The sequence below is a fragment of the Typha angustifolia genome, chromosome 10 (genome assembly GCF_048772165.1).
Source record: "Typha angustifolia cultivar Huaian chromosome 10, ASM4877216v1, whole genome shotgun sequence".
Classification (NCBI taxonomy): Eukaryota; Viridiplantae; Streptophyta; class Magnoliopsida; order Poales; family Typhaceae; genus Typha; species Typha angustifolia.
Genome location: NC_133248.1, coordinates 11,985,698 through 12,009,397, shown reverse-complemented (window position 1 = coordinate 12,009,397; position 23,700 = coordinate 11,985,698). Strand labels below are relative to the sequence as shown.

Sequence of the window (23,700 nt, the reverse complement as noted above, 5' to 3'; positions counted from 1 at the left end):
TTCTAAGTCATAAATCACGGATGATACAAGTCGAATATTCAAAATTGTTCGTAATCATGGTTTCCACTAATTTTCACTCTTTACAGGAAAATTCTGCTGCTAACAACTTCAAACCAATCTAATGACTTGCTTGCTTACTCGTAAAGATCCAAACGAAGTTCTCTAAGTTTTGGCGTGGGCTGTGCCCACAACCCAAAAATGCGACTCAAGCAAATTAAGCTCATTATGTTCCTAAATTTGGGGTTATAAATTAATGCAATGAAGTTTCATGAGCCAGTCTCAGAATGAACGGATCTTTGGTCTTCAAAGCTCATTTTTCCCAGTTTTTGACGACACTGGAGTTGTTTTCTTTCCCTGCCACCATTTCTTAAACTTTTGTGATACATTATTTACTTGCCTTTTCATTTGCTTTGTAGTCTTAGTGACTCCTTCCAGGATCTTCTGCTTCAAGTCTCTCTTTCGTGAATCTTTGTCTTTCAAAACTTTACCCTGAAATTGAACAGAGGATAAGTAATTTAATATTGAAGTACAGAAATAATTGATTTTTTTCTTTTGTGAAGAAGAGCATAGTAAATATTACCAATTTCTTGGGGAAGTCCTCTACATCATCATCATCATCATCATCTTCATCATCTTCATCAGCATTAAAATTGTTGTTCATCAGATCATCTCGGGAGAACATTTTCATATTTGGAGCTCCTGGGAGACCCTGTGAATTATAACAGCTTAAGATATTTTATCAAATTAGAAGGTATTAAGCTTCTCTGTTAATCTCCGGAAGAAAAGGCTACCTCCATTGATCTCAAGATCTTTTCCATTTCAGCATCTTTAGATGGCTTTGCAAGAAAGGGTTCTCCTGGAATCCTATCCTGCAGACCACGAGAGAATTCAGGGACAGAACAAAGCTTAGAAAGATGTACGTAAATGCATAATCATGATAGTCTCAGGTCCATTGAAACGATTATCCAGATTATATCTTTTCTTTGTTCAAATAATTGCCCAATTAATACAAAAGGATATTATCCAGTATGAAGTAATGTTATATTCTTGCAGGCAATATATGCGGAGCATGAGTTTAAGCATATATACACTAGTAAGAATTGGACCCTTTATATGACACAGCAATGATAAAAGAAAGCACCGTCTCATCTCCTCATCTAAGTGTCAATAAATCCACTTTAGCCGTGATTTATGTAATCTTTTTCAAAGAATTTGTACAGGTATGCAATACTATAAGACGTAAACAGATACAAAAAGGAAAGGTCTGATATTAACCTGTGGAACTGGTGGTGGCACAACTGAGCACGCTTTAGAAAGGTCATTGCAGAGAAAATTCACCAGCAATTTGATGGAAGGCTTTGTTTTATAGAAAAATTCAGCAACATCAGTATCAGCATAACCTATCACCTGCAAGGAATAATCAAAAGCACAGAGTTTGAATGTCAGATTGGTGAATCTAATATAATAGGAAAATGAAGAGTCAAAAACAGCATAATTACAAGAAAGATTTATGTACTTTGTGAGGCCACAAATATCGCAAAGACACAAACTAGTTATCAGTGGTAGATTGAGAGCTATTTCATGCAACTGTCCATCAATCATTACTCATTAAGCCATCATATTTTTTTATTTTCCATTTAACTTTTCTTTATTGTAGGTGTATACCTTTGGTGTGACATAGGCTCGATATCTCAGCATCAAGTGAAGTTTATTTGCTATGGGAACTTATGGGTTAGTGAAGTAGGGGCAATCCGCAGTTCATGCCATAACTATATTAAAAAAATGCTATATTCAAGTAAGCTCTAAATTAAACATGACATGCAGCAGCAGTATGAGTGGAATTCAAATGCATTGGAAGAATGAGTCTTCACCTCTTGGCACGCACGCTCAATAGTCTTACATTCTGAATTACATTGTCCTTCCACACCTTGCTCAACTAACTGCAAAGCAATTTCATAGGGTTAGATTTAATTCAACCCGCATACCCGATCGACTCCAATGCATTAAAAACGACATTTTGATGTATCTTACAAGCTATTCTCTTTCCTATTTTTGAGGAAAAAAGTGCATCTTACAAATTTCCAACTAGATTTAGAAGACCATGCTCATGGAAACACTGAAATGCTAAGAAATTTACTCAGTTACCTCCAATTTATCTCCTTTCTCTACTATATCGATCTGGAGGATCCAATCAGCCTCTTGCTTCTTCAAATTGCATACGTTCTCCGCGATCTCGATGATCTGGAACTCCGAAACCTAATCCCAATCCAACGCAACCCAGCAATCTAAGAACACAAAAGAGAAGATACAAGAAGAGAGATGTGGTTATCAGAAGCTACCTTCTTGGGAGAAATCTCCGCCTCCTTCTTCTGGACCTGGTAATAGATCTGGTGCGCGATCTTCTCGCACACCTGGCATTTGATGAAAGGGATGTCTTCCCTCCTCGCCGAAGCCGATGGCTTCTTAGGCGCCGCGATCGACAAGGGAAGAGACAAGAAGAGTACTAGTAGGGGTAGAAGAAGAAGGAGATCTCTCGCCATTTCTTTCTCTCTCGTTAGCTTCGGGTTCGGAGTCCGTATACTTATGGTTTAGCTTCACGGAGTTTTTTTTTTCTCACGTACGAATAAACCGCGTAGGAGTTTCTATGCATATTTATCAGTAACCGTCCAGCACCAAATAGATTATGATCTGTTGTCCACCGCATGCGGACTATTCCGCAAATATTGAGATTTGAATACTCGATGACACGTAAGCTCTCGCTTGGAACTTTGAGCCAGTAAAAAATTTACACGTTGGATGCGTGACGTGTTCGTTAACGGACGGGAGTGGTACTTTGGATTTGGGCCGAATGAGTGATGAAACCCAACCAAGCAATAGTCTGGGCTTTTAATGGGCCTAATATGTATTAAGGCCTTTGAATTGGCTAATATATAAATAAATATATGCTAGATAATTGAGCCAAAAAAAAACTATTCCAATAAATAAGCTATGCGCATATAAGTAAAGTACATAACACTCTAGTGATTTTTCTTTTTATATCAATCCTAACGCCCACTGGGGAATTTGGACTACGACCTCTCGTAATGAGATAATACAACCTAATTACCGAACTTGATCCTTGTAATTAGTAATTATGTTTTGGATGAGAAATGTCAAATGGTTGTGAAGTACTAATCCCAACGAAAGCAGTGGCCTAATCTTACCTACCCAAAAGATTAAGCAGTCCTGTGATCAGTAGTTATAGGCCCTTATCAAATGCCAACTCCAGAATGACCTATTGATAGATTTGTTAGAAGGCAACTGTGTCAATTCCTCACTACAAACAAGTCTTTTCAACTACTACCCTGGTCTGTTTCTTCAGAGGAAAGCATCATGGTATCCCCATCCTCCTCCATGGGTAGCTGGACACATCGTTAATTCTTTCTTCCTTCCAGTTTTTTATGCTTGTGATGGAGAAATTGTCACATATTCTGGGCCCAATCTCCTTTTCACAATAGACGAGCAAACCGTGGAGTAATCTGGAGGTTACGATAGTAGTAAGATTAGTGGGGGAGGAGTCTGGATTTACTCATAAAAATTATTTAATGCATTAATTTATCTAATACCAAATCTTGACTACAAAATATTAATAGCAATATAATCTACAAAATTAATGGGATTCATGACTTGATAATATTCTTGCGCATAACATTACATAAGAATTTCCCCAAATTTAAAGGAAAAAAAATAAATACACGCACATTTTATTTTAATAGCTGCGCATGATTTACAGCCAACCATAGGCTGCCAAGTACCATGAAGTCAAAGATTCTAAACTCTTCTACGTGTATTCTACGTCAGGCGGCTCATGCGTAACGTGACGAGGTTCCACCAAAATCTCCGAAACTAAAAAAAAACTATTATAATATTATTAGATGCTAACTTATACCCACATTAATTAGTTAAGAGTAATTAAAATACATTATAAAAGTTGGACACTACTTGATACCTTCTTCATACCCCCTATGATTTAAAAAAATAAAAATAAAAATCTACCAAACTAAATATAAATGTATAGTTTTTCTAAGGAGTGGAGTTCTTGTCTCTTTCACACTCAGGCCCAAGCCGGCAAATCTAAACGTGGTTGTTGTAAGACTGCAAGTATAATTCTTCTATTTTTTTTTTAATTTAGAGGAAATAAAAGTTAATCTTAATGCTTAGTGTTATTAAGTGGACATATGTTTAAAAAGGAGGTGTAGATGGGCTCTCATGATTAGAGAGAAAGTAGAAAACATTGATAGAGATTGAATTACTCTGTTGTCTCCTCTGTATTAACTAGTCTTTGTCTCAATCCGGCCTAATAAATTTTATGTTTTATTTTAAATTTACCCTAAGATTAAAAAAGAAAGGAATATACGTCTAAATTTTATCTGATATAAGCGTGTGTTACTGCAAAAAGGACGTGTCAACCCAAATATTCCAGCAATATATTATGATTCCAAACTAGGTGGATTTACGAGGATACCCTTATTTATGCCCATTTATTTCATAAGGTAAGCATGGCGTGATCAGTGAGCCCAGGCCCCACCTGGACCGTCCATCAGGTGCATGGCATGATCCCAGTCGGTCCTCCCTGCCGACGCCTGGCAGAGATCTTGACCGTCGGTTCGATCTTAGCGGATCCTGGTCAAACTAGGATGACTCCGAGATCGAACGGTGATGAGCCGCGCATCGCGGGAATAATGGTGCTTTGGTAAATCTGGTTACATTCGGAGGTTATGTTCGGGACACGCGGTTGATCTGGCAAGTGTCGGTACGCTTACCCGCGGTTAAGCTCACCGTCGGTGGCGTCGGTGGGGTGGAAATTTGGGGGGGGGGTTAATTTGGGCTACGCGAGAGTTTATCGAGGGAATAAGCTTGTGATATAAATATATAAGCAAGGGAAGCGAGAAAGATGGGAAAAAGAGAGGGATAGAGAGAGAAGGGGAGAGGGGAAGAGGGAGGGAGAGAGAGAAAGGGGGAGAGAGAGAGACAGAGGAGTTCTCGTTCTCGATAGGACGAGAGACTCCTCGAGGTAATGGGAGAATCAAGCGGCTCGGTATCGATTGATGTGGAGAGGATCTCGTTCGGGGGAAAGGTTAGGGTTTTCTCGATCGATTAGGGTGTTGGATTTTTAATGTACTTGTTTCGCTTATTTTGTTGTTGGAGTATGTGAAATCTTGGATCCGATGTAACTGTGTAAACGAGACGTTTCCTTGTACTTTTCTTGCTTTGAGGTCATCAAAGGGCTCTCTTTTATGTATGGGATTGTAAGCATTGATCATTGAGCTGACCAATGATCAATGGTTTCTTCAGGCTCCAAAATGGTGCCTTTTCTCTTCATTTAACTTGATTTTAATACCAAAATCTTGTTTTTCTAAACATCATGTTAGTTTTGGTTTATCTGTTGCTTTATTGGTTTCCTTGTGTTGCTTTGCTCCTTGCATTGTGACTCTTCTTTTTTATTTTCTTGCTTACTTTGGTGTACTACGGATTGTTTTAGCGATTTCTTTTCGTGGGGTAAAGTGATGTAATGAATGAGTTTCGCTTTTGGGCCATCTTTTCCTGTCCCTCTTTTTGATTAGGTGATATTGTATCTAAGTCATCAATTACTTGGGTCATACCCTTTTGATTCATTAAGGAGGTAGTCTTTTCTTCAAGCATCGGCATGGTCCTATTAACTCTTAAGTCATCAATAGAGAAGGCGTCAATTTATAACTATGAAGAAACTGTGGTGATTGCACTTAATTCGTTCAAGAAGATATGGCGTTTGCTTGTTTCTTAGCTACAAGCTCTAAATTTTCTAGAGCTTGGTAGGTTTTTTGATTTAGGTTGAAGCCTTTTCTTTTTTGGTTTGCCTCATGCGTTTTGTTAATCTCTCTAATCTGTTTTGCTAGCATATAACCTGTATGAAAAATCTTGAAACCCTTTATTCCTTCTCTATTCTTATCGATTTTACACCTGATGGTGTTTATAAGTATAATACAAAATTATCTTTCTTTACTTTATCTTCTTGGTTGCTCAATGGCATAATTTTTTTCGCATTCTGCAGGAACATCACATACAGACAAACCATGGTGCTGTATCTGTTGCTGTTTATGGGGATCAAGATAAGCCTGCACTAATTACCTATCCAGACATAGCTTTAAACTGTAAGTTTGACAATTGTGAGTCTTATATGCTATAAAAATTAGTTGTTGCTGTGGTTATACTCTTCAAACTATATGATTTCCAGATAAATACATCAGTGAATAATTATAATTGCAAATTCCCTTTATTATGTTCATGATTATCCACCTCTCTTTCAATTCAGAATCATCTCAGTCTTTAAGTTGTTAATGAGTGTCCACCTCTCTCTTGTTTTATTTTCACATATTATGCTTATCTGTCAAACTGCAGCTGATTTAGAATTGATGCTTAAGTTACATGTAGTCTTAGTTGTATTTTACAAGTTATATTGGTCAGATTTAAGTGGATACAATAGGCAACAACTTCTGTGTTATAGTTATTACAGAAGTCCAGAATTTCTGCAACTTATGATGCCTCATCTTATTGGTTGGTCAGATATGTCTTGCTTCCAAGGATTATTCTTTTGTCCGGAAGCTGCCTCTTTGCTACTTCATAATTTCTGCATATATCATATCAGTCCTCCAGGGCATGAGGTCGGTAATTTGATTGTTTTTTCCAATTGCAATCTATCTTGTATATTATTGGTGCTCATGTGATTGTCCCCGTGATTTTGTAAGAACCTTGCAGTTGGGAGCAGCTCCGATTTCTTTAAGAGATCCGGTGCTTTCTGTTGAGGAGTTGGCAGATCAAGTTGCAGATGTTCTTGATTTCTTTGGGTAATGCAACATCATACAGTGATTGATTAACTCAAGAAGAGATATTAGAGAGAAAGCACATCATTGCAATTGTAAGCAAATTATTAACACTTGTTTTCAATTATGCTCTTTCCAGGTTAGGCTCAGTGATGTGCTTGGGGGTGACAGCTGGTGCTTACATTCTTACTCTTTTCGCTGTAGGTGCCCTTCTGTGAGTACTGGGGAGTTCCATTTATAAATTATTTTTGATTTATGCATCTATACATTGTTGCAGACAAAGTATAGGGAGCGTGTTCTTGGTCTAATACTCGTATCCCCTTTATGTAAAGCTCCCTCATGGACAGAATGGTTTTATAATAAGGTACCAGTCTATATGCACTGATTTTGATTATTGCATTTTATTTTATGAAATATTGAGTCTGTGCTGACAAACAGATTGGAATTCTTAGGTTATGTTGAATTTGCTATACTTTTATGGCATGTGTGGCTTGGTCAAGGAAAGCCTACTTCAGCGCTACTTTAGCAAGGTATAGTAGGCTAGGATCACTCTTTTTCTGCTATTTGCTTACCAGACTCTTTGCTGTGCACCTCACAGTATTCTCTTTCTTGGCAGGAAGTTCGTGGAAGCCCACAAGTTCCTGAATCAGATCTCGTACAAGCCTGTAGAACTGTTAGTATTCTATTCTCTGTGCACAACTGGCATGGGAAAACTCACATAATGCTCTTCTCTGCAAATTGTTTGGTAGAATGAAAATTCATTAATTTGATATGCAGTTGCTGGATGAGAAGCAGAGCACAAATGTGTGGCGGTTTCTTCAATCGATTAATGGGTACGATCAGTACTTTTTTTTTCATCAAATGTGAAATATACTAAAAGGTAGGGTACATGGAGCTGACAAGAACTTAAACAGGAGGCATGACTTGACGGAATCACTGAAGAAATTGCAGTGCCGAACGCTAATTTTTGTGGGCGAGAACTCTCCATTCCACTCGGAAGCCATTCATATGACCTCAAAGCTTGACAGAAGATATAGCGCACTGGTTGAGGTAACTTAGGAATTAGTAATTTGTAATCGAGTTTGTGTTTTAGTGAAGATTGGTCTGAATATATTGGATCATGTCTGAGATCTGTCTCTCATCAAGTAGCATTTTGGTTTCTTGGTGGTGGGGAACCTCTGTCGAACCAATTGCAGGTCCAAGCGTGTGGGTCAGTTGTGACAGAAGAGCAGCCCCATGCCATGCTGATACCAATGGAGTACTTCCTCATGGGGTATGGACTGTACAGGCCATGCCAGCTCAGCTGCAGCCCACGGAGTCCCCTTAGCCCATCATGCATTTCGCCAGAGCTGCTCTCACCTGAGAGCATGGGAGTGAAGCTGAAGCCCATCAAGACTCGGATCTCTCTCGAAGTTTGAAGAAGGCTTTGAATCATATTTTGTTATATAGATGTGGTTTTGATGGCCGTTTTTGGTTTTGATAATTGAATTACTGGGCTGTAGATAAAAGGAATTTAGATGATCACTAAGGACAGGCAGATATGAGAAAGAAGAGTGGGGGCTAGGGGGACACTATTCTATTTATTTGTTGTCATAACACCTGTAAATGTTTCATTATTTACAACTGAAGAATAAATAACAAGGCTGCTGTGCTGTCCTCAATCATTGGAGATGTGCTCTTTATCTTCTTTCAGTTATTCCACTTAAATTATGCCATTGTTGTGGAGGAAGGTTAATGATGATGATGCTCTCCCTTTAGCTGTGTGGCGGACAGTAGTCATGTTTAAGGATATGATAGAATACAGCATCATATGTAATTGCTATTAGATTAAAGGTGGTGCTGATGCTTTTGTATTGCTTATCTACTAGACGGTGTCGCATTCCTGGTGGATGGATGGGTGGTAAGGGCTGGTGGAATGGGATATAATAGGTACAGCTGCTGGTTTTATATGTGAGAATAGCAATTGCTTGGAATCTTATGAGAATAATTATAAACTCTTCATTAGAAAACAAAGATGTATACCTTTAGTTTAGGACAGCTCCATCTCTATCAGAGAAGGTGAGCCATTTCTATCAGGCTAAACGTGCAGGATTTTTGCCAGGAGAGGTACGTGTGCGGTGTACCTAATGCTAATTAATTCTTGGATAGTGAATAGTATGTAATCTTTTTTTATCCAAAAAAATTGAAGAAAGAAAAGTATGTGATCTTTTAGATCTGTCACCCACTCACCCTGATTCAATAAAATTTAGGAGTCAATGGTTCTTTATTGAATCATCATTACTAGCTTTGCTGAATTGTTTTAAGAATCGCTTTCCAATTTTATTGCTCTAAGAAAGAAACTGATATTATGGCTGCACAAGAACAGATAATTTCACGAATAATAATTCATGTCTGAAAGAAACTCGATTTCGTTGCAAAACAAGATGAGCTTAAGCCCCATCTTAAAGCTTGGTATCTAACCAAATTTAATATTAAAAGTTGTACTTGTAGAAAACGTATTGAGCTTGTATCAAAAAACTTGAACTCGAGTTTGGCTAAAGTATGAATATCCTACTTTGTTACCATAACAAGTCTTGAGTACTTCATGAACTCATCAAGGTTACAAGTCGGACTGTTCTAGTTTGGAGTTGTCAGTCAAGGAAGTTGATGAGAAAAGTAGGCCCAAATAACCAAGATGTTCACATTTCGATCAACCATGTCCAGTCCAAGAAATTTTGGGCTGTGATTAAACTTGTCTCCTTGCTTAACTGTTCATGCCTTATGTGGTACTTACAGGACTTCATGAATTACTAACAAGCATGCAAGTAGATGCTCTTCCCCTTTGCACACATTGCAACAGATGCTATAACTGAAACAAAAGCTAACCAAGTTCCCTTTGCTTGGCCGTCAAGGTAAAGCTATGGGAACTTCTTATTCTGAAGTCAAATACAAGAAAGCCGAATAATGTAATTCTACAATAAGGACCATGTTCAACATCATCAACGAGGAACGGGGAGGGCCTTAAGCAAAGTCTCATGGGAGGACACTGGAATTGTATGGAATTTGCAATCGTTCGACTGATTCACTGATAAGCTGAAGAAGGACTCTCCCAAGCTTCTCTGCATCACTCCACTCATGTATCTCAGCTTTGATGACCTCACTGTTGATATGTATAAGCTCCCATAAGGGGTAGTCTTTTCTAGGCATCAAATAGTCCATTTCACTTAGCTTAAATGAAGGACAGTAGTCTCCTTTCCCATCACCAATGTAGATGAACTTCTTCTCCTCTGTGAAAGCCGATGCTCTAATCTTTTCGATGATCACGCCCTATATATATGGCAAAGTAATGCCGTGAACCATAACGTCATACATTACTATCAAAGCGACATTCTAAGCTATGGAGTTACCTTGCACATATTTGGAGGGCAGAATCTGCAATCATGAGAAGAGGTAGTAAAATCATGATAAGAGAAAATCCTGAGCCTCCCCTCCTCGTATCTACATAGCTTGGATTTGTGTTGATCTCAGAGAAGTATTCTAATATTCCATGGTGTTTGAGGATGGTCTCAATGAAGAAGGTGTTGGCATCACTAACTATCCTTAACTCACACCTGAGAAAACCATCATATGTACATATCAAATGCATGACAAAAGAAAGTGGGACAACAAATATATATATATATATATATATATACCCAAGAGCAGAAGCAGATTTGATTGCTGCAATAGTGTTAGGGGACAATGGAGCTCTCTCTATGATGTTTGCAATCTCATCAGTAGATATCCGTTGTGAATGCCACTCACTCATCATTCTGTCCTGTAACATTTGGAATCTTTGTTATCTCGAGGACCCAAAATGATAAAAAGAATACATAAGAAGTCACGAAGAGGTCTAATGTAATGCATATACTATAGCAGAGTTCCATGACATGGATTCAAGAAGCTCTTGGAATAACTTGGCGCCTCCAAGATTGTCGACAACCCAGTTATCACTATCGCAGTCGATTATAGTCTTGTCAAAGTCGAAGATTACAACTATTCCAGCCATTTGTATTTATAGAGAAGGATTAATCTCACTGCAACTATCTAATGCAATGAGAAACAGTTTGCAGAACAGATAAGTATGTTTATATATATATATATATATATATTCGTTCCCGACTTCGGACAAGATTATGATCTCAAGATCAATCTAATTTAACCCAAAACCAGATAAAGCTGATTGGAGAAATTGCAACCTTAGCAAAAAAGAAAGAGTTCAGATGGTGGAAGCTTTCAAGCAAGGATTTAGGGAATTTGATCCAGCTCGATAATCACATACAAACATTGCTTTCTTACTGATGGTTTATGTGATTGTACTCGAGGACGAAAATTAAGCATGATGATGCATTAATATCTGAAACACCTAAACCTCCAAATACATATGTAAACTGTGTGGGTAAATCCCCCCACGCGGTATGATATGGGCATCACATGACATGTCAGTACAAAGATTTCACAAGGCACACAACGCACAAATTTACCATAATTAAACTCAACCATAAGAGTCCAGATACAAGTTCCACAGACCATAACAAGCCTTCCAAATATACATCCAAAATACAATGCTAAAGTCCAAAATACATCATCAATCATAACGCCCTCATATGGACTTAATACAACTAATAGACATACTAAAAAAGAAAGACAACTACTCATCGTTACTCGCACCTGCGTCCCCTAGCTCTGAAATAATGTCACCAAGAGGTGGTGAGCTTACAGCCCAGCGAGTAGGATCCAAACCATCTAAAATAATGAAATCGCATGTGTATATACATTGTATGCCTATATTTGCTAGCAATAACAATATGCTTGTTGAGATGGCTTAACATGAGTTACTAAATCAATGCAATTGATAAAAGTTATCAATCACTATCTTGGAACATATTAGTTCCTAACGTATCAAGATAAGTCCACATAGATATAAAGCTTGATATAATCTCTTATTCGTACACATCTCAATCATAGTGTTTACATGTTATGTATAGCAATAAAAAAACAGTTTAGTCATCTCATGCCTACCAAAGCATTAATTATACTTATCATCGCTCACCGAGCTATTCACCACACAGGGTAAATACTCTCAAAAAATAATCATCCATCACATAACCATCCATCATTTCATACATCGAGGGGGATATATACACATCTAGCGGTAATGCCACCTGCACGTGTATGGCGACAACCGATTATCTGTGGCCATCAGATTAAGGATCCCGATCGTAAGCCCATATCTCACTCTCTCTAAATCATCACCGCCCTCAGCGGGAAAATCGGGAGCCCTCGGCTCATCAACAGACGCCTTAACCCTACGTCGTCGGGTACCGCTAGAGTTATATCCCCGCCTCACAATCATGTTCTTCTATTATCATAATCTAGTCCTGACTATGCAGTATAACTACCTGAATGCCACATAGGCTCCCGACCTCAGGTGTAGGCCGCTAATAGTATAGTCATATAAAATACACTCTACCCTTAACCCTGAGCTAAGTGAGTAAGGGTACTACCTAGTCAGAATCTGACTACTAATGATAGGTGGAAGTGGTGCAGTGTCTATGAGTGTATAAAGCATATGATAGTCATCATGATTGTTACATTTGATATTCACAACAGATATACATATATGCAAGGGTATATCATACAAGATACATGTAAAGCATCATCACACTAATGTTTATGCTATATTAACATTCTCATAATATCATGGTGAGCAAATTATCAATAACTGCATATGTAAAGGTATAACATGGTATACTAAATGCATATATTAATACCGACACTTCCTATAGTGTCATAACAGGTATAATGACTGTAACTACATTATTTATACTAAATCTCGTCAGCTAGTCTGCTTCTCCAGAATCTCAAATCCTCCTCACGTGTGTTGTCAATCCTATTAATTCACGAAAGTAATGCTATAAGTAAGATTAGTGAACTAATATAATTAATTATCTTTATTAGAGAATTTATGTTTAGACATATACATGAGTAGGGTTATCTTAGGGTGAGTCCTATGTTATTCTAAAATTCACATGATAATAAATTGTCATTACGGAGATTAGGCTAATTAAATCGGATGGAAATAGTTAAACATGGTTATAGGGTCCAATTGGCCCCAAATAAGCTAGGCTGGGGGTATTGGGTTGGGCTCGACCCTAACCCAATAGGCAAGAGGGCCTAGGCACAAGGTTGCAAGAGGTGGGCTGTGGTTGACCCAATAGGCAAGAGGGCCTAGGCATAAGGTTGCAAGAGGTGGGCTGGGGTCCAACCACAGCCCACCAAGGCTTGCTGTGGGTTGCAGTCTAACTGCAGCCCACCAAAACTAGCTTAGTAGGCTGCAGACCAGTGCAACCCATTAAGGGGGATGGGTGGGGGTTAAACTAACCCCCACCCTCCTACACCATCTCCTCCCGAGGGAAGGAGATCGAGGCGGAGAGAGGAGGTCCACGGGGTTGCGGGGCTACGGGCGGCGCAGCACGAGGCCAGCGACATGGCCATGAGGCCGGCGGCGCAGCACAAAGCCGTCGGGTAAGTAGGGGGGAAAGAAAACGAAAGAGGGGAAAGAAAAGAAAGAGGGGAGGAGGAGGGCCGACGGCGATGGGGCTTCTCTCCCTCCACCGGGGCTTCTCAGATCGGTGGCTAGACGCGAGGTCATTGGCCGCCGAGGACTCCGACGACGGCGAGGGAGGGGGAGGTTACACTGCTGAAAATAATGGCAGGGGTAGGAGGGCTTACCGAGGGGGGTTGGTTGGCAAGCTCGACGGCTCTGGGTCTGGGCTTCGTCGGCTCCTGCGTCGGCAACCCGAGAGAGAGGTAATGAGGTGGAGAAAATGGGGGGTGTTGCAAGGGAAAGGGAAGAAGAAGGAGAAGAGAGGACGGGGGTGTATAGGCTTCCGGGGAAAACTTTTTTTAATAAATTGGGGTGTTATAATATCAATGTTCTTACATGCGAGAAACTCTGGATCTGGGTCCAGACATGTTGTTGTAGCATGGGTTGGCAATTGTTATAGCTGGTTGTTTTGGCTGATGAGTAGTTATTTCCATGATCTGTATTGTCTATTCAGTGCTGATGCAAATGCTGCAGCAAGCTCCAATACCTGGTACTACGGATTGAAGCGATAGTTGTTGTATAGATTTTGTAGTCCAATGATGAAAGATGTACCTGTAGTGGCTATGTGATTTCAACTAGTGGATCGCGATGGAGTAGCAAGTTAACTTAGTATTATATTCTTTTGTATAACACAGATTATGATCTTATTTTCGCACTACTTCAAAAAAAGAAAAGAGGATGGATTTGAAGTTATGCATCTAAAACTGGGACACAAAAGAGTAGTAGTAGCTTCACCCCGGCTGTCACCTGAGTCGGATTTTCCTCCGGCTCAGATTTTCTTTAAAGCTCTTGACCTTAACTTCTCCAACTGCTCGATCGGAAGGTGCTCGAGGGTTGGACCGACATGTGTTGGGCCGAGTTGGGACTCATGTTGCAATCTCTAGAGCTTGAGGAGATGTTGATTTGTGCAATGGTCGACATGATAAGGCAAGTTATACTAAAGTGACGAGTGTTCGAGGCACAGGGTTCGGAGTTTAGCGAGTTTAAGAAGATGGTGGTGGAGCTGATGATTGTAGTTGGGCTCATCAATGTCGGAGACTACTTGCTAGCGGTGGTGTAGATGGAACTGAAAGGGTTGGAGAGGAGGATGTGACGGTTGCATAAGAGGTCTGATAAGCTGGATGTTTGCATATCACGGGCGTCAGCCAAGGAAAGTGGAAAGACATTGTATCAAAATAAAATTTAGTTCTCTTCCCTCTAACAAACGCTCATTTTGTAGTTGATGAATTCTAAAATTTAGGGGTGATAATAGGAGGACTCAAAACCAGATATATATAGACGAGTAGAATAATAAGAGGAAATGTAAGGTCTAATTATAAAATTGTCTTCGTTTTATATTTATCGTAAATTGTGGGGCTTCGCCATAACCTTAGCGGGTCCACTTAGAAGCGGATCTCGCCGGCAGTTGCAGTCGCCCAATATTTAGCGAGAGCGACGCATAAAAATCCAAGAATGCGAGGTCGAAATCCGAGCTCCAGAGAGCGAAGGAGTGATGGGAGGCATAGCGAAGAAGGGATGGGAGCAGTACATGCTTCAACTCCAACTCCATCCCTTAAGAACCAAGGTGGTGCTCCTCTCTCCTCTCCTCTTTTGGGTTCCTTCCCTTCTCTCTAATGGTGGTGGTGGTGGCTGGTTTCTCTCTGGTTCTTTTTCCTCTGGAGACAGGCGATTACTGCGGGAGTACTTGCAGGGATAAGCGACTCGACGGCTCAGAAGCTTTCCGGTATCCCGAGGATTCAGTTGAGGCGGCTGCTTCTCAAAGTGGTATTTTATGCTTCTGTTTGAAGTGGTGAAATGATTAGTACTGCTCTTATTATTATTATTATTATTATTGGGTTTTCAAGACCTTGAATTGGGTTTTGTTTGGAATGTAAGATTGGTAGCTATAAGTCGGTCTTCATGATGGCCAGTGACCAAAATTTGTGTGGGTGTGATATGGTTTTGTGTATTTATATATGCCAATCTATAGACTCAAATTTTCAGTAGTGCTATGTAAATTCAATCCATGTTCAGATTATTTGACTAATTACCAAGTCCTTTAGGTGATCATTTTTCTCTAGCAATACCATTTAAAACTTCGAGTACCTATCCGGTGCCAATTGTTCAGCTTTTTGGGTTTGCGTATGGTGGACCTTTCGGGCACTTCCTGCATAAATTGTTGGATATCATCTTCAAAGGAAAGAGAGACACGAAGACAGTTGCTAAGAAGGTAAACTACTTTCATATTTTAGAGTAGTGGGTTTTATATGCATCTAAATTTCTTCAAAGGTTATATTATCATCCAAAAATAAGAAGATATAGCAACAAAGGCATGTCATCAAGACAATGAAGAAGAAATTTCTGAAAAGCAAAATAACCATCATAAGAAACCTAGAAGATGCATGACATGAAGTAGTGCAAATTAGGTCCTTGTTTTCAGCAACCAGATCGATATATATATGTCAATCATGGAAATCTTCTCGTTAAAATGAGCAGATCAGGTAAAACTTTTCAATGTTTTTCTTTTCAGGTTCTATTGGAACAGTTGACATCTTCTCCTTGGAACAATTTGCTCTTTTTGTTCTACTTTGGTTTGGTTGTTGAGAGTAAGTCCGTTGCTATTATAAGTTAAGTGCATTCATAGAAATTGGTGGAGTTTTGTTGATATATCGATTGGAGATCTTCAGTCCTTACGGTTACGAGAAAATATAGGTACATGTGGCAAGATACCGTATACTTTTATCTACAGTATGGAGTACTTGATTTTTTTTTTTTTTTTTTGAGTACTTGATATTTAATTCTCCATCAGTGTCTCTTGTGTACTTTCTAATTGTCTGTAGGGAAGCCTACCCTCATGTTATTTCATTGAAGTTGGAATACCTGTTTTTATCAATATTTCTGTCTGATAGAATAGCAAATTATCATATGATTGTCTAACAAAGATATGTGGTTGTGAAGAAATCCTTTCTTCTGTCGGCATGGTAGAAAGATCAAAGAGATAATGAGCTTGCTTATCACTCTTTTATTCAGTTTGAAGTGCATTCTGCAGAATTGTACGGTATCAAGACTTTTATGTTTATTGACTTCTACACATTTATGTGATGTAGGGAGACCCTGGCCACAGGTTAAGAATAAAATCAAGAAAGAGTATCCCTCAGTGTAATTGACATCATGGATGGTATACAGTTGCTCTAGTATGCGAGATAATTTCGTTAGCATTCACTTCAACTATCTCACATAATTACCTAAATATGCAGTCCTGGCCAGTAGTAGGATGGATAAACCATCGATATATGCCGCTGCAATTTCGCGTCGTATTTCACAGTTTTGTTGCTTGTTCTTGGTATAGTTCTTGCCTGGAATTAGGGTTTTCTTCCTATTTTGTTTAATGATATGTGACATATTTTGGTGGTTATATTTTCTCATGCTTCAGGGGAATATTTTTGAACCTTCGGGCAAGGACTATTGCTTCGAGTAAATGATGGCTAAAATCAATGGCATGGGCTGTCTCTGGATTCGACCTGGTAGTATAATATTCAAATTTATCCATTACTCAGTAATGGCGTCTTGTATTTCTGATGCTCTAGTCAAGGTCTTCTTGTTAGTATACTTGCCTCATATCTCATTGGATTTTTTTGTTTCTTCTTCCTTTAAATGGTTAAATGCAAACCGCTCTAAATGTAAGTGAAATTAATTTTATGCCACCATTTTCTTGTTAATTATATCTTAATTTTCTAGCAACAATACTCGATTTGCTGATTTCACATAGCATGAAATTCGGAAATGTCGGAGAGAGATTATTGAAGTTTCTGTTTATAATGTGCTTGAGATGCTCAAACATCTTCTCATTTTACAGCAAGAGAAAAGATCACAACTTGATGGGAAAAAAAAAATTTCCTATTTAAAGTCACTTTACAAAAGAATCAGTTAGTCCTTTAGTTGCAGGATGTACATCATGAACTTTTTTTTTGGAAGAGTGATTAGAATCAGAACAGCTTCCCGGCAAACTCTTTTATCTCTTCTTGTCTGCATGATGGAGAGGCATAGGAAGCTAACTTCTTAAGCTCGGAAAGACTCCTCCCAAGCTTCAATGCCACCTTCATCTGAAACAACTCCCCGTTCTCTCTCTTCCCCACTTCCCTCTCCTCCAAATTGCCCTCAATCTCCTCCTCCAACTGCCTGTAGAAGCCGCCGCAGTTGCGAAACAACTCAAACACCATCCCAATCTGGCCTCCATGCTCCAATGAGTTCACCGCGGCCGCGAGCACCCCTCCGATGATTGCGACCAATGGCCCGTGAGCCGACGAGCCGATGAAGCCAGTGCCGATCGCCGCTAGGCCGGCTAGCAGAGGACCTGAGACTGCAAGTGTCTTGTTAATGTTCAACACCAACTTGCCCAATCTCACATACTGTTCTTCATCTTTCTCCTTTAGTACATTTAGAACACCCTTCATCTCCTCTTCCAGTTCCTTGCTCCAACCATTACTCCCCATTCCTTTGACTTGTTTCTTATGTTGCATCCTTGGCCACCAACATGTAGATTCCACTGTCTCCGGGAACTTCTCAAGCATGCCAGGTAGCAGAGGAAGTGGATAAGCCTTCTCAAGAGCAATAACCTTTTCCATGGCATTCTTTACATCCAACTCTGTAGGTGTTTGATGCCCTAGAATGTGATCAATCTCTCTTCCGAGCTGCTTCCACAACCGGGTTGCATTTCTCTGCTCCTCTGCTAGCTGAGATGGCTGTATCTTGTTGACGATCAGCATCATGCCGGCCGCGGCGGTGAACAGGAGCATGGAGGAGAGCTTGAAGGCTAAGGCATGTGGCGCGGAGGCGTCACCCAGTGTGATGGATGATACGCCAGCCATGAGCGACGCGGCGAGGGTCATGGAGTTGATGGAGTGGAGGAAGAGGTGATTCCAGTTGTTCCGCTGCGCGCCGATGATGGCGTGCATCTCCGCCCGGTCCGCGACGGTGTCGGCTATGGCGTAGAGCTTGGAGAGCAAAAGCCTGTCTTGGCTCTGTGGTGTCTTGGGTAGTAGCTGGATTTGCTTGGTGGCTGTCTTCTCTCCTCTCTGGATCAAGTCATCCTCGGGGAGTCTTCTTGGTAGAGTTGGGAAAGAAATGCCATTGCTTCTAATGTTACTGGGTAATTGGAGAATGGCGTGGGATTTCCGGCAATACGCCGCCGGCTTTCTTATTATTGCTGCTGCTGATGATGATGAGAACAAGTTACTAGTCCGTAGAGTAGCCATTTCTGGTAGTGTCTCTCTTCAAATCTCTTAGATTTCTTTCCTCTTTGGCTTTTGGGATTGCTGAAAGTTGTCTTCCTGGTGGAATGCTATGGATATGTCTTTGTGTGATATATATATATATATATATATTCAAGGTTTGGAAGAGGTCGTTGTTGACTGGTTCTGGTTTCAATTGTTGCTTCAAAGTAGTTGAATTCGGAGAAAGACCAGGGAAGGAAGTGGTTAGTGGTCAATAGTATTGAGCTGGGTTCGAATTTTGGATCGGGCAAACTGTGACCTGGTCTAATTAATATAAAACGTCCAAGTTGGGATTTAAATTTAAACGCTCCTCCGAACCCTTTTTAACTTGTATGTGACGTCGGCTGCAAGAAATTCCTAGAGATGGGGCAGCAGGCAATCCAACGCCTCGGAAACCAAAGCCACACGAGTGGCATATAAAGTATGGAACTATATAAGCGCACGATCCCAACTACCACGGGGATGTCAATATCGACAATTCCAGGGGCATTTCTTGGAAAAAAAAATTCCTTCCTATCAACTTGCTTCGTTTGCGTTTCCAATTTCGCTTTCCCTTCTCTCTTTTGTCTCAACCAACAGGCAACATAAACAAATCATTACCGTTATTCCTAACATACCCTTCCGTTTGCTCGTTCTCGTCGTCTTTTCTCTTCATCTCGGTCGTCTTCGTCAGCGTCCAAGCACTCCTCTCTCTCTTTCTCCAATGGTCTCTTCCTCTTCTTCTCCTCCTGCTCCTCCTTATACTCGGTAACCATGGAGGAGAAGAGAAGAGGAGAGGAAGGGAGAGGAGGAGTTCCTCATGGGATCGAGGGGTCGATGCCCCTCTTCCTGAAGGAGCTCGTGGCGGGAGGAGTCGCGGGTGGGATCGCAAAGTCCGCCGTCGCCCCGCTCGAGCGAGTCAAGATCCTCTTCCAGGTGCCTAATTCTTAGCTTTTCGGTACATTTTTGTAGTGGGTTCGCGTTTCTTCATAGAAAGTTGGGAGTTTTCGTCTGGGTTTGTTGGGAATACGGTCGGTGCTACGATTTGTTTGGTTTCTTGGATTGTTCTGCAAATCTTCTTGTTGATAAATGGGTATGCTTGAAACTGGGGAATAATTGGTTTTCCCCTCCTTAGTCGGCTTCTCAAAGGGATCAAAGTTTAGGTTTCTTTCTTGAATTCTGTTATTACAACTGGTCGTAGAAAGAATGGTAAACCTTGAGTTCTCGCCGTGGTGATTATTGTGCGTTTTCTTGGCAAGATTCGGTAACATATAATTATATTCTTAGATCGAACTTAATAATCAAGAAATTGAGTTAATGGGATGCGTATTGATGATAAGATAAATGAAATTTGTTTTTTTTGGGATTGGAAATTGAGCCATTCTTCAGGAGAAAGATATTATGGAGGGACATATGGGTTTCAATTCAAGGTAATGACTGTGATAAAGAGCAAGAAGCAGGCCTGACTGAGGGTGTGGAATATGAGGAAAACCTTGTAAAAGTCATGATCATAAGTATGTTATTAGATATAATGATAAAATAAAATAAGTAAACAGGTTTTCTCTGCTTAATATTTGATCGGGACACTTGAATTTTAAGTTCTCTATTATGTTATTGCAGACAAGAAGAGCAGAATTTCATAGTGTAGGAATAACAGGATCTTTCAGGAAGATCCTACAGACAGAAGGCTTATTAGGGTTCTACAGGTATGAATTTTACACTTACTAATTCAGCAAGCTTTCTAGCAAATGAGTGTAATGTTCTCTCTCTTTCCCAGAAAAATGAGGTGCAGTTGGTGATTCTTTCCTTTCTTGTAGGGGAAATGGAGCCAGTGTTGCTCGAATTGTTCCTTATGCAGCTTTGCATTATATGGCCTATGAACAATATCGCCGGTGGATCATACTTGGTTTTCCTGATGTTGGAAGGGGTCCTGTTCTTGATCTTGTGTCAGGGTCAATAGCTGGAGGAACTGCAGTTATTTTCACTTATCCTCTTGATCTAGTTCGTACAAAATTGGCTTATCAGGTTAAATATTATATCTTATGCTCTTTTGCTTCTCTGCCCTTTTTATGCCTTTTTCTCATCTGTTGTTGGATTGCAACAACTACACTACTACAGCAATGTTAAGAAAGACAAAAGAGATGGTATCGAGTGAAATAATATCAGAAGTGAATGATATGATTAGTTCATTTTGCTAGTAAAAAGGAAAACTATATCAGCTATGGGAAGCCTTTTAGATGTCCCAGTTATAGTTTGTTTTTTTTTTTTTTGAGCAATTGACATACTTGCATAACTTTTAGTTGTTTCTTTATCATTGGAAGCCCATATCCCATAGGAGTATCAAATTTACATTTTGTGCATAGAATTGCCTACTCTTGTTGTATAGTTGATCCAATAATTTTTCTGCAGGTTACAGGATCTTCAAAAATGATGTTCAGAGGACTGTCTCCCACTGAGCAGGTTTATAAAGGGATTCTTGATTGCGTCATAAAGATCTACAGACAAAATGGCTTGAGAGGTCTCTATCGGGGTGTAGGTATGTCTCACTTAATTTAAGTATTGGTGATGAAAATGACTTATCTTCTTGCAGTTGAACAACCTCTTAAATGTTGTCAAACAAGTATTCAATTGCTTGTAATGAACCCTGCTGTGATTATTATGCATGCAGCTTTTGTCAGAGGCCTGAGGCACATAGGCAATTGACAATTAATTATAGAGAGGCTTCTGTTCTCTGTTCCTTGAGAGATTTACATCTTTAATGTTTGAATTCTTTTGGTTCCTTCACTTTACTTTCCTTTTCCTTATAATGAATCCCATCTTTTCTTCCATTTTGGTACTTTGGTAACTGCTTGAAAGCCTTGAATATGTATAGTTGATTTGTTGGCAAGCATACATTCAGAAGATGCAAATAATATTCATAAGGGAAAGTTGCTTAGCTCATACATATACATATGCATAAAATATGCATTGGTTTAGACATGTACACATGCACAAAGATAGAGTGTTACATATATTAATGTGATTATCGAAAGGTCAAGCACCTGAATGTTGGTTGGTTGGTTTGATATACTAAGAAATTTTATTAGGTAATACTTATAGCCACCATCATGATGTTCGAGTTAAAATTTTGTGCATGAGTTTCTTATTTGTTTACTGTGGTTGACTTGTTCCTGGATATATTCACACCAACTTCTTTTACTCAGCTCCATCACTATATGGAATCTTCCCTTACTCTGGTCTTAAGTTCTATTTCTATGAGGAGATGAAGACCCATGTTCCTGAAGAACACAAGAAAGACATTGCCATGAAGCTTGCTTGTGGATCAATTGCTGGTCTATTGGGCCAGACGATAACATATCCACTTGATGTTGTCAGGCGGCAAATGCAGGTATCTCATAATGAATGTTTACTACTCGCTTGCTGTTTATATTACATAAATTGGAACCAAGTGATGCATAATAAAGGGGAAACTATCTCCAGGTACAAAACCTCCCAGCAACTAACCATGCTGTGGTGAAGGGAACATTTGAAAGCCTCGTAAGGATTACTCAGGATCAGGGCTGGAGGCAACTTTTTTCAGGACTTAGCATCAACTATTTGAAGGTGAGTAGGTTTTATAAAGAATTATCATTATTCTTTATAACTTGTCTATTATTCAGGATCGGGGCAGGGGGAATGTTTCCCCGCAATTTCTGAAATGTATGCCTAGGAGTTAGAATATTTATCACAGCCAGATTCACACGATAAAATTATAAAACAATATTTGTAAAGATGCTCATGTTTACTTTTTGTTCATTTTATTCTTCACATAAAATATAGTTTAACAATTTTGCCACCCCCTAGCGGAAGATCTTGACTCTACTACTGGCTGTGAATGTATTATGCATTTTACTGCTCTTTGGATTACTGATGGTTTCATGCTAGAAATTTTTTTTTTTATTGGTCAGCACAAAGCTTTATTTTGCTTCATTTGTATTTAAATTCACTCTCTTAGTATTTAAAGACAACCCTTCTCTCAGGTCATCCCATCTGTGGCAATTGGATTCACAGTGTATGATGTGATGAAGTCATGGCTTAGGGTTCCATCTCGAGATGAAGTAGCCATTACAGTTTTGACAGAAGAAAGGAATAGCCATCCATCTTCCCTTCGCTCTGGTTAGCAATCAACACATGACCGGTGTATATTTTCCCAAACGGCTGATCATTCATTCAATATATAGAACACATTATCCCGCAAAACTGCAGCCCTACAATTTTGGCTCTAATTTCTTTTATTACTTGAGCATGCTGTTTTAACATCAAGCTGCTAACAATCCAGCAAGAAGCCCATGGTGGTCTAAGCGTGAATGGGCAATGAAATATTCTTTATTTCTTCTCCGACACAGGAAGATTGAATAGAGCAATTTCTTGCATCTAAGATGTTAGCCTCAAATTTTATGTACAGGCTGTGTATAATTGACATGTCATTCTTGAACTCAAGTTATGGTACCATTCATTTATTTGCGGTTGTGCTACTGCCATGATTCTTTAACGTCTCGATCTATCTACTGCTGATTGTTTGCAAAACTTTGTAATTATTTCTACACAAAATATAGAATTACTGCTCAAGCTTCAGTGCTTCCATTTATAGTACATGGCAAACATCTTGTTCCTGTAGTTTCCTCCGGTGGGAAAATGACAAGGTTATGTTGTTGGCCTTCCGAGCAAACCATATGGTGTGTCGTGTGCTTGTTTGGGGGAACCAAGATGTATCATATGTCTTACCTCGCCATCATCAGCATCAAAGTTCTATCCTAACTGTATCAGTTCAGCTTGGACCACAATCCAGAGATAAAAAAAATCATTTAACAGATGTGACAGATTCTACTACCCTTAATTGATGCACCTGAGACTATACTTAATGGGCTACAGAGCTGTGTCTGGTTGTGCCAAACGAACAATGTGGAATATGACACTGAAGTGAAGTGGGACTGGGGGAGTTTTCTGATGTTGTCTTGAAAGT

General features: G+C 39.6%; 5 protein-coding genes and 1 pseudogene across 8 annotated transcripts; 3 read left to right on the top strand and 3 right to left on the bottom strand.

Moving 5' to 3' along the window:
* Positions 1-107: 107 nt before the first annotated feature.
* On the bottom strand, positions 108-2,564 carry LOC140768255 (uncharacterized). The gene is made up of 7 exons (XM_073108468.1): positions 2,340-2,564; positions 2,146-2,256; positions 1,872-1,940; positions 1,276-1,407; positions 792-869; positions 581-709; positions 108-489 (listed from the first exon to the last, which is right to left on the bottom strand). Exons 1-7 carry the CDS (start codon positions 2,538-2,540, stop codon positions 304-306), a joined length of 906 nt encoding a protein of 301 aa, XP_072964569.1. The 5' UTR covers positions 2,541-2,564; the 3' UTR covers positions 108-303.
* A 2,373-nt stretch (positions 2,565-4,937) lies between these two features.
* LOC140769240 (protein NDL1-like) lies at positions 4,938-8,503 on the top strand. The gene is made up of 11 exons (XM_073109890.1): positions 4,938-5,116; positions 6,071-6,170; positions 6,583-6,680; positions 6,775-6,863; positions 6,979-7,039; positions 7,117-7,203; positions 7,292-7,369; positions 7,456-7,512; positions 7,617-7,672; positions 7,754-7,889; positions 8,036-8,503. The coding sequence occupies exons 1-11, from the start codon at positions 5,057-5,059 to the stop codon at positions 8,255-8,257; spliced, it is 1,044 nt and encodes a 347-aa protein (XP_072965991.1). The 5' UTR covers positions 4,938-5,056; the 3' UTR covers positions 8,258-8,503.
* A 1,005-nt stretch (positions 8,504-9,508) lies between these two features.
* Positions 9,509-10,866, bottom strand: LOC140769287 (inorganic pyrophosphatase 2-like; annotated as a pseudogene).
* A 4,007-nt stretch (positions 10,867-14,873) lies between these two features.
* LOC140768197 (uncharacterized) lies at positions 14,874-17,165 on the top strand. 4 transcript variants are annotated; one of them, XR_012105721.1, is made up of 7 exons: positions 14,874-15,031; positions 15,133-15,231; positions 15,510-15,676; positions 15,977-16,052; positions 16,554-16,624; positions 16,704-16,789; positions 16,880-17,165. XR_012105721.1 is itself a non-coding variant. In XM_073108374.1 (6 exons), the coding sequence occupies exons 1-5, from the start codon at positions 14,920-14,922 to the stop codon at positions 16,607-16,609; spliced, it is 510 nt and encodes a 169-aa protein (XP_072964475.1). In that variant the 5' UTR covers positions 14,874-14,919; the 3' UTR covers positions 16,610-16,624; positions 16,880-17,165. The 4 variants fall into 4 exon arrangements, 1 of the variants encoding a protein (XP_072964475.1); XR_012105722.1 differs by having other exon boundaries at positions 15,977-16,158; XR_012105723.1 differs by lacking the exon at positions 16,704-16,789 and having other exon boundaries at positions 15,977-16,158.
* A 141-nt stretch (positions 17,166-17,306) lies between these two features.
* On the bottom strand, positions 17,307-19,198 carry LOC140768195 (probable F-box protein At4g22030). The gene has a single exon (XM_073108372.1). The coding sequence runs from the start codon at positions 18,699-18,701 to the stop codon at positions 17,433-17,435; it is 1,269 nt and encodes a 422-aa protein (XP_072964473.1). The 5' UTR covers positions 18,702-19,198; the 3' UTR covers positions 17,307-17,432.
* Positions 19,199-19,329: 131 nt separating this feature from the next.
* LOC140768196 (mitochondrial carrier protein CoAc2) lies at positions 19,330-23,224 on the top strand. The gene is made up of 7 exons (XM_073108373.1): positions 19,330-19,634; positions 20,319-20,404; positions 20,516-20,723; positions 21,108-21,234; positions 21,902-22,086; positions 22,179-22,301; positions 22,718-23,224. The coding sequence occupies exons 1-7, from the start codon at positions 19,473-19,475 to the stop codon at positions 22,856-22,858; spliced, it is 1,032 nt and encodes a 343-aa protein (XP_072964474.1). The 5' UTR covers positions 19,330-19,472; the 3' UTR covers positions 22,859-23,224.
* The last annotated feature ends 476 nt before the right edge of the window (positions 23,225-23,700 follow it).

Bases quoted from the DNA above. Each gene is read 5' to 3' on its own strand.
- LOC140768197 (XM_073108374.1), top strand. From the start codon at position 14,920: ATGCGAGGTCGAAATCCGAGCTCCAGAGAGCGAAGGAGTGATGGGAGG. The intron at 15,032-15,132 runs GTGGTGCTCCTC...CTCTGGAGACAG, and splicing joins TCCATCCCTTAAGAACCAAG to GCGATTACTGCGGGAGTACT. The intron at 16,053-16,553 runs GTAAGTCCGTTG...TATGTGATGTAG, and splicing joins CTTTGGTTTGGTTGTTGAGA to GGAGACCCTGGCCACAGGTT.
- LOC140768195 (XM_073108372.1), bottom strand. From the start codon at position 18,701: ATGGCTACTCTACGGACTAGTAACTTGTTCTCATCATCATCAGCAGCA.
- LOC140768255 (XM_073108468.1), bottom strand. From the start codon at position 2,540: ATGGCGAGAGATCTCCTTCTTCTTCTACCCCTACTAGTACTCTTCTTG. The intron at 1,941-2,145 runs GTAACTGAGTAA...ATTGCTTTGCAG, and splicing joins AGAAAGGAGATAAATTGGAG to TTAGTTGAGCAAGGTGTGGA. The intron at 490-580 runs GTAATATTTACT...GTTCAATTTCAG, and splicing joins AGGACTTCCCCAAGAAATTG to GGTAAAGTTTTGAAAGACAA.
- LOC140768196 (XM_073108373.1), top strand. From the start codon at position 19,473: ATGGAGGAGAAGAGAAGAGGAGAGGAAGGGAGAGGAGGAGTTCCTCAT. The intron at 20,405-20,515 runs GTATGAATTTTA...CCTTTCTTGTAG, and splicing joins GGCTTATTAGGGTTCTACAG to GGGAAATGGAGCCAGTGTTG. The intron at 22,087-22,178 runs GTATCTCATAAT...AACTATCTCCAG, and splicing joins TTGTCAGGCGGCAAATGCAG to GTACAAAACCTCCCAGCAAC.
- LOC140769240 (XM_073109890.1), top strand. From the start codon at position 5,057: ATGGGAGAATCAAGCGGCTCGGTATCGATTGATGTGGAGAGGATCTCG. The intron at 7,040-7,116 runs GTAGGTGCCCTT...ACATTGTTGCAG, and splicing joins ACATTCTTACTCTTTTCGCT to ACAAAGTATAGGGAGCGTGT. The intron at 7,513-7,616 runs GTTAGTATTCTA...TTTGATATGCAG, and splicing joins TCGTACAAGCCTGTAGAACT to TTGCTGGATGAGAAGCAGAG.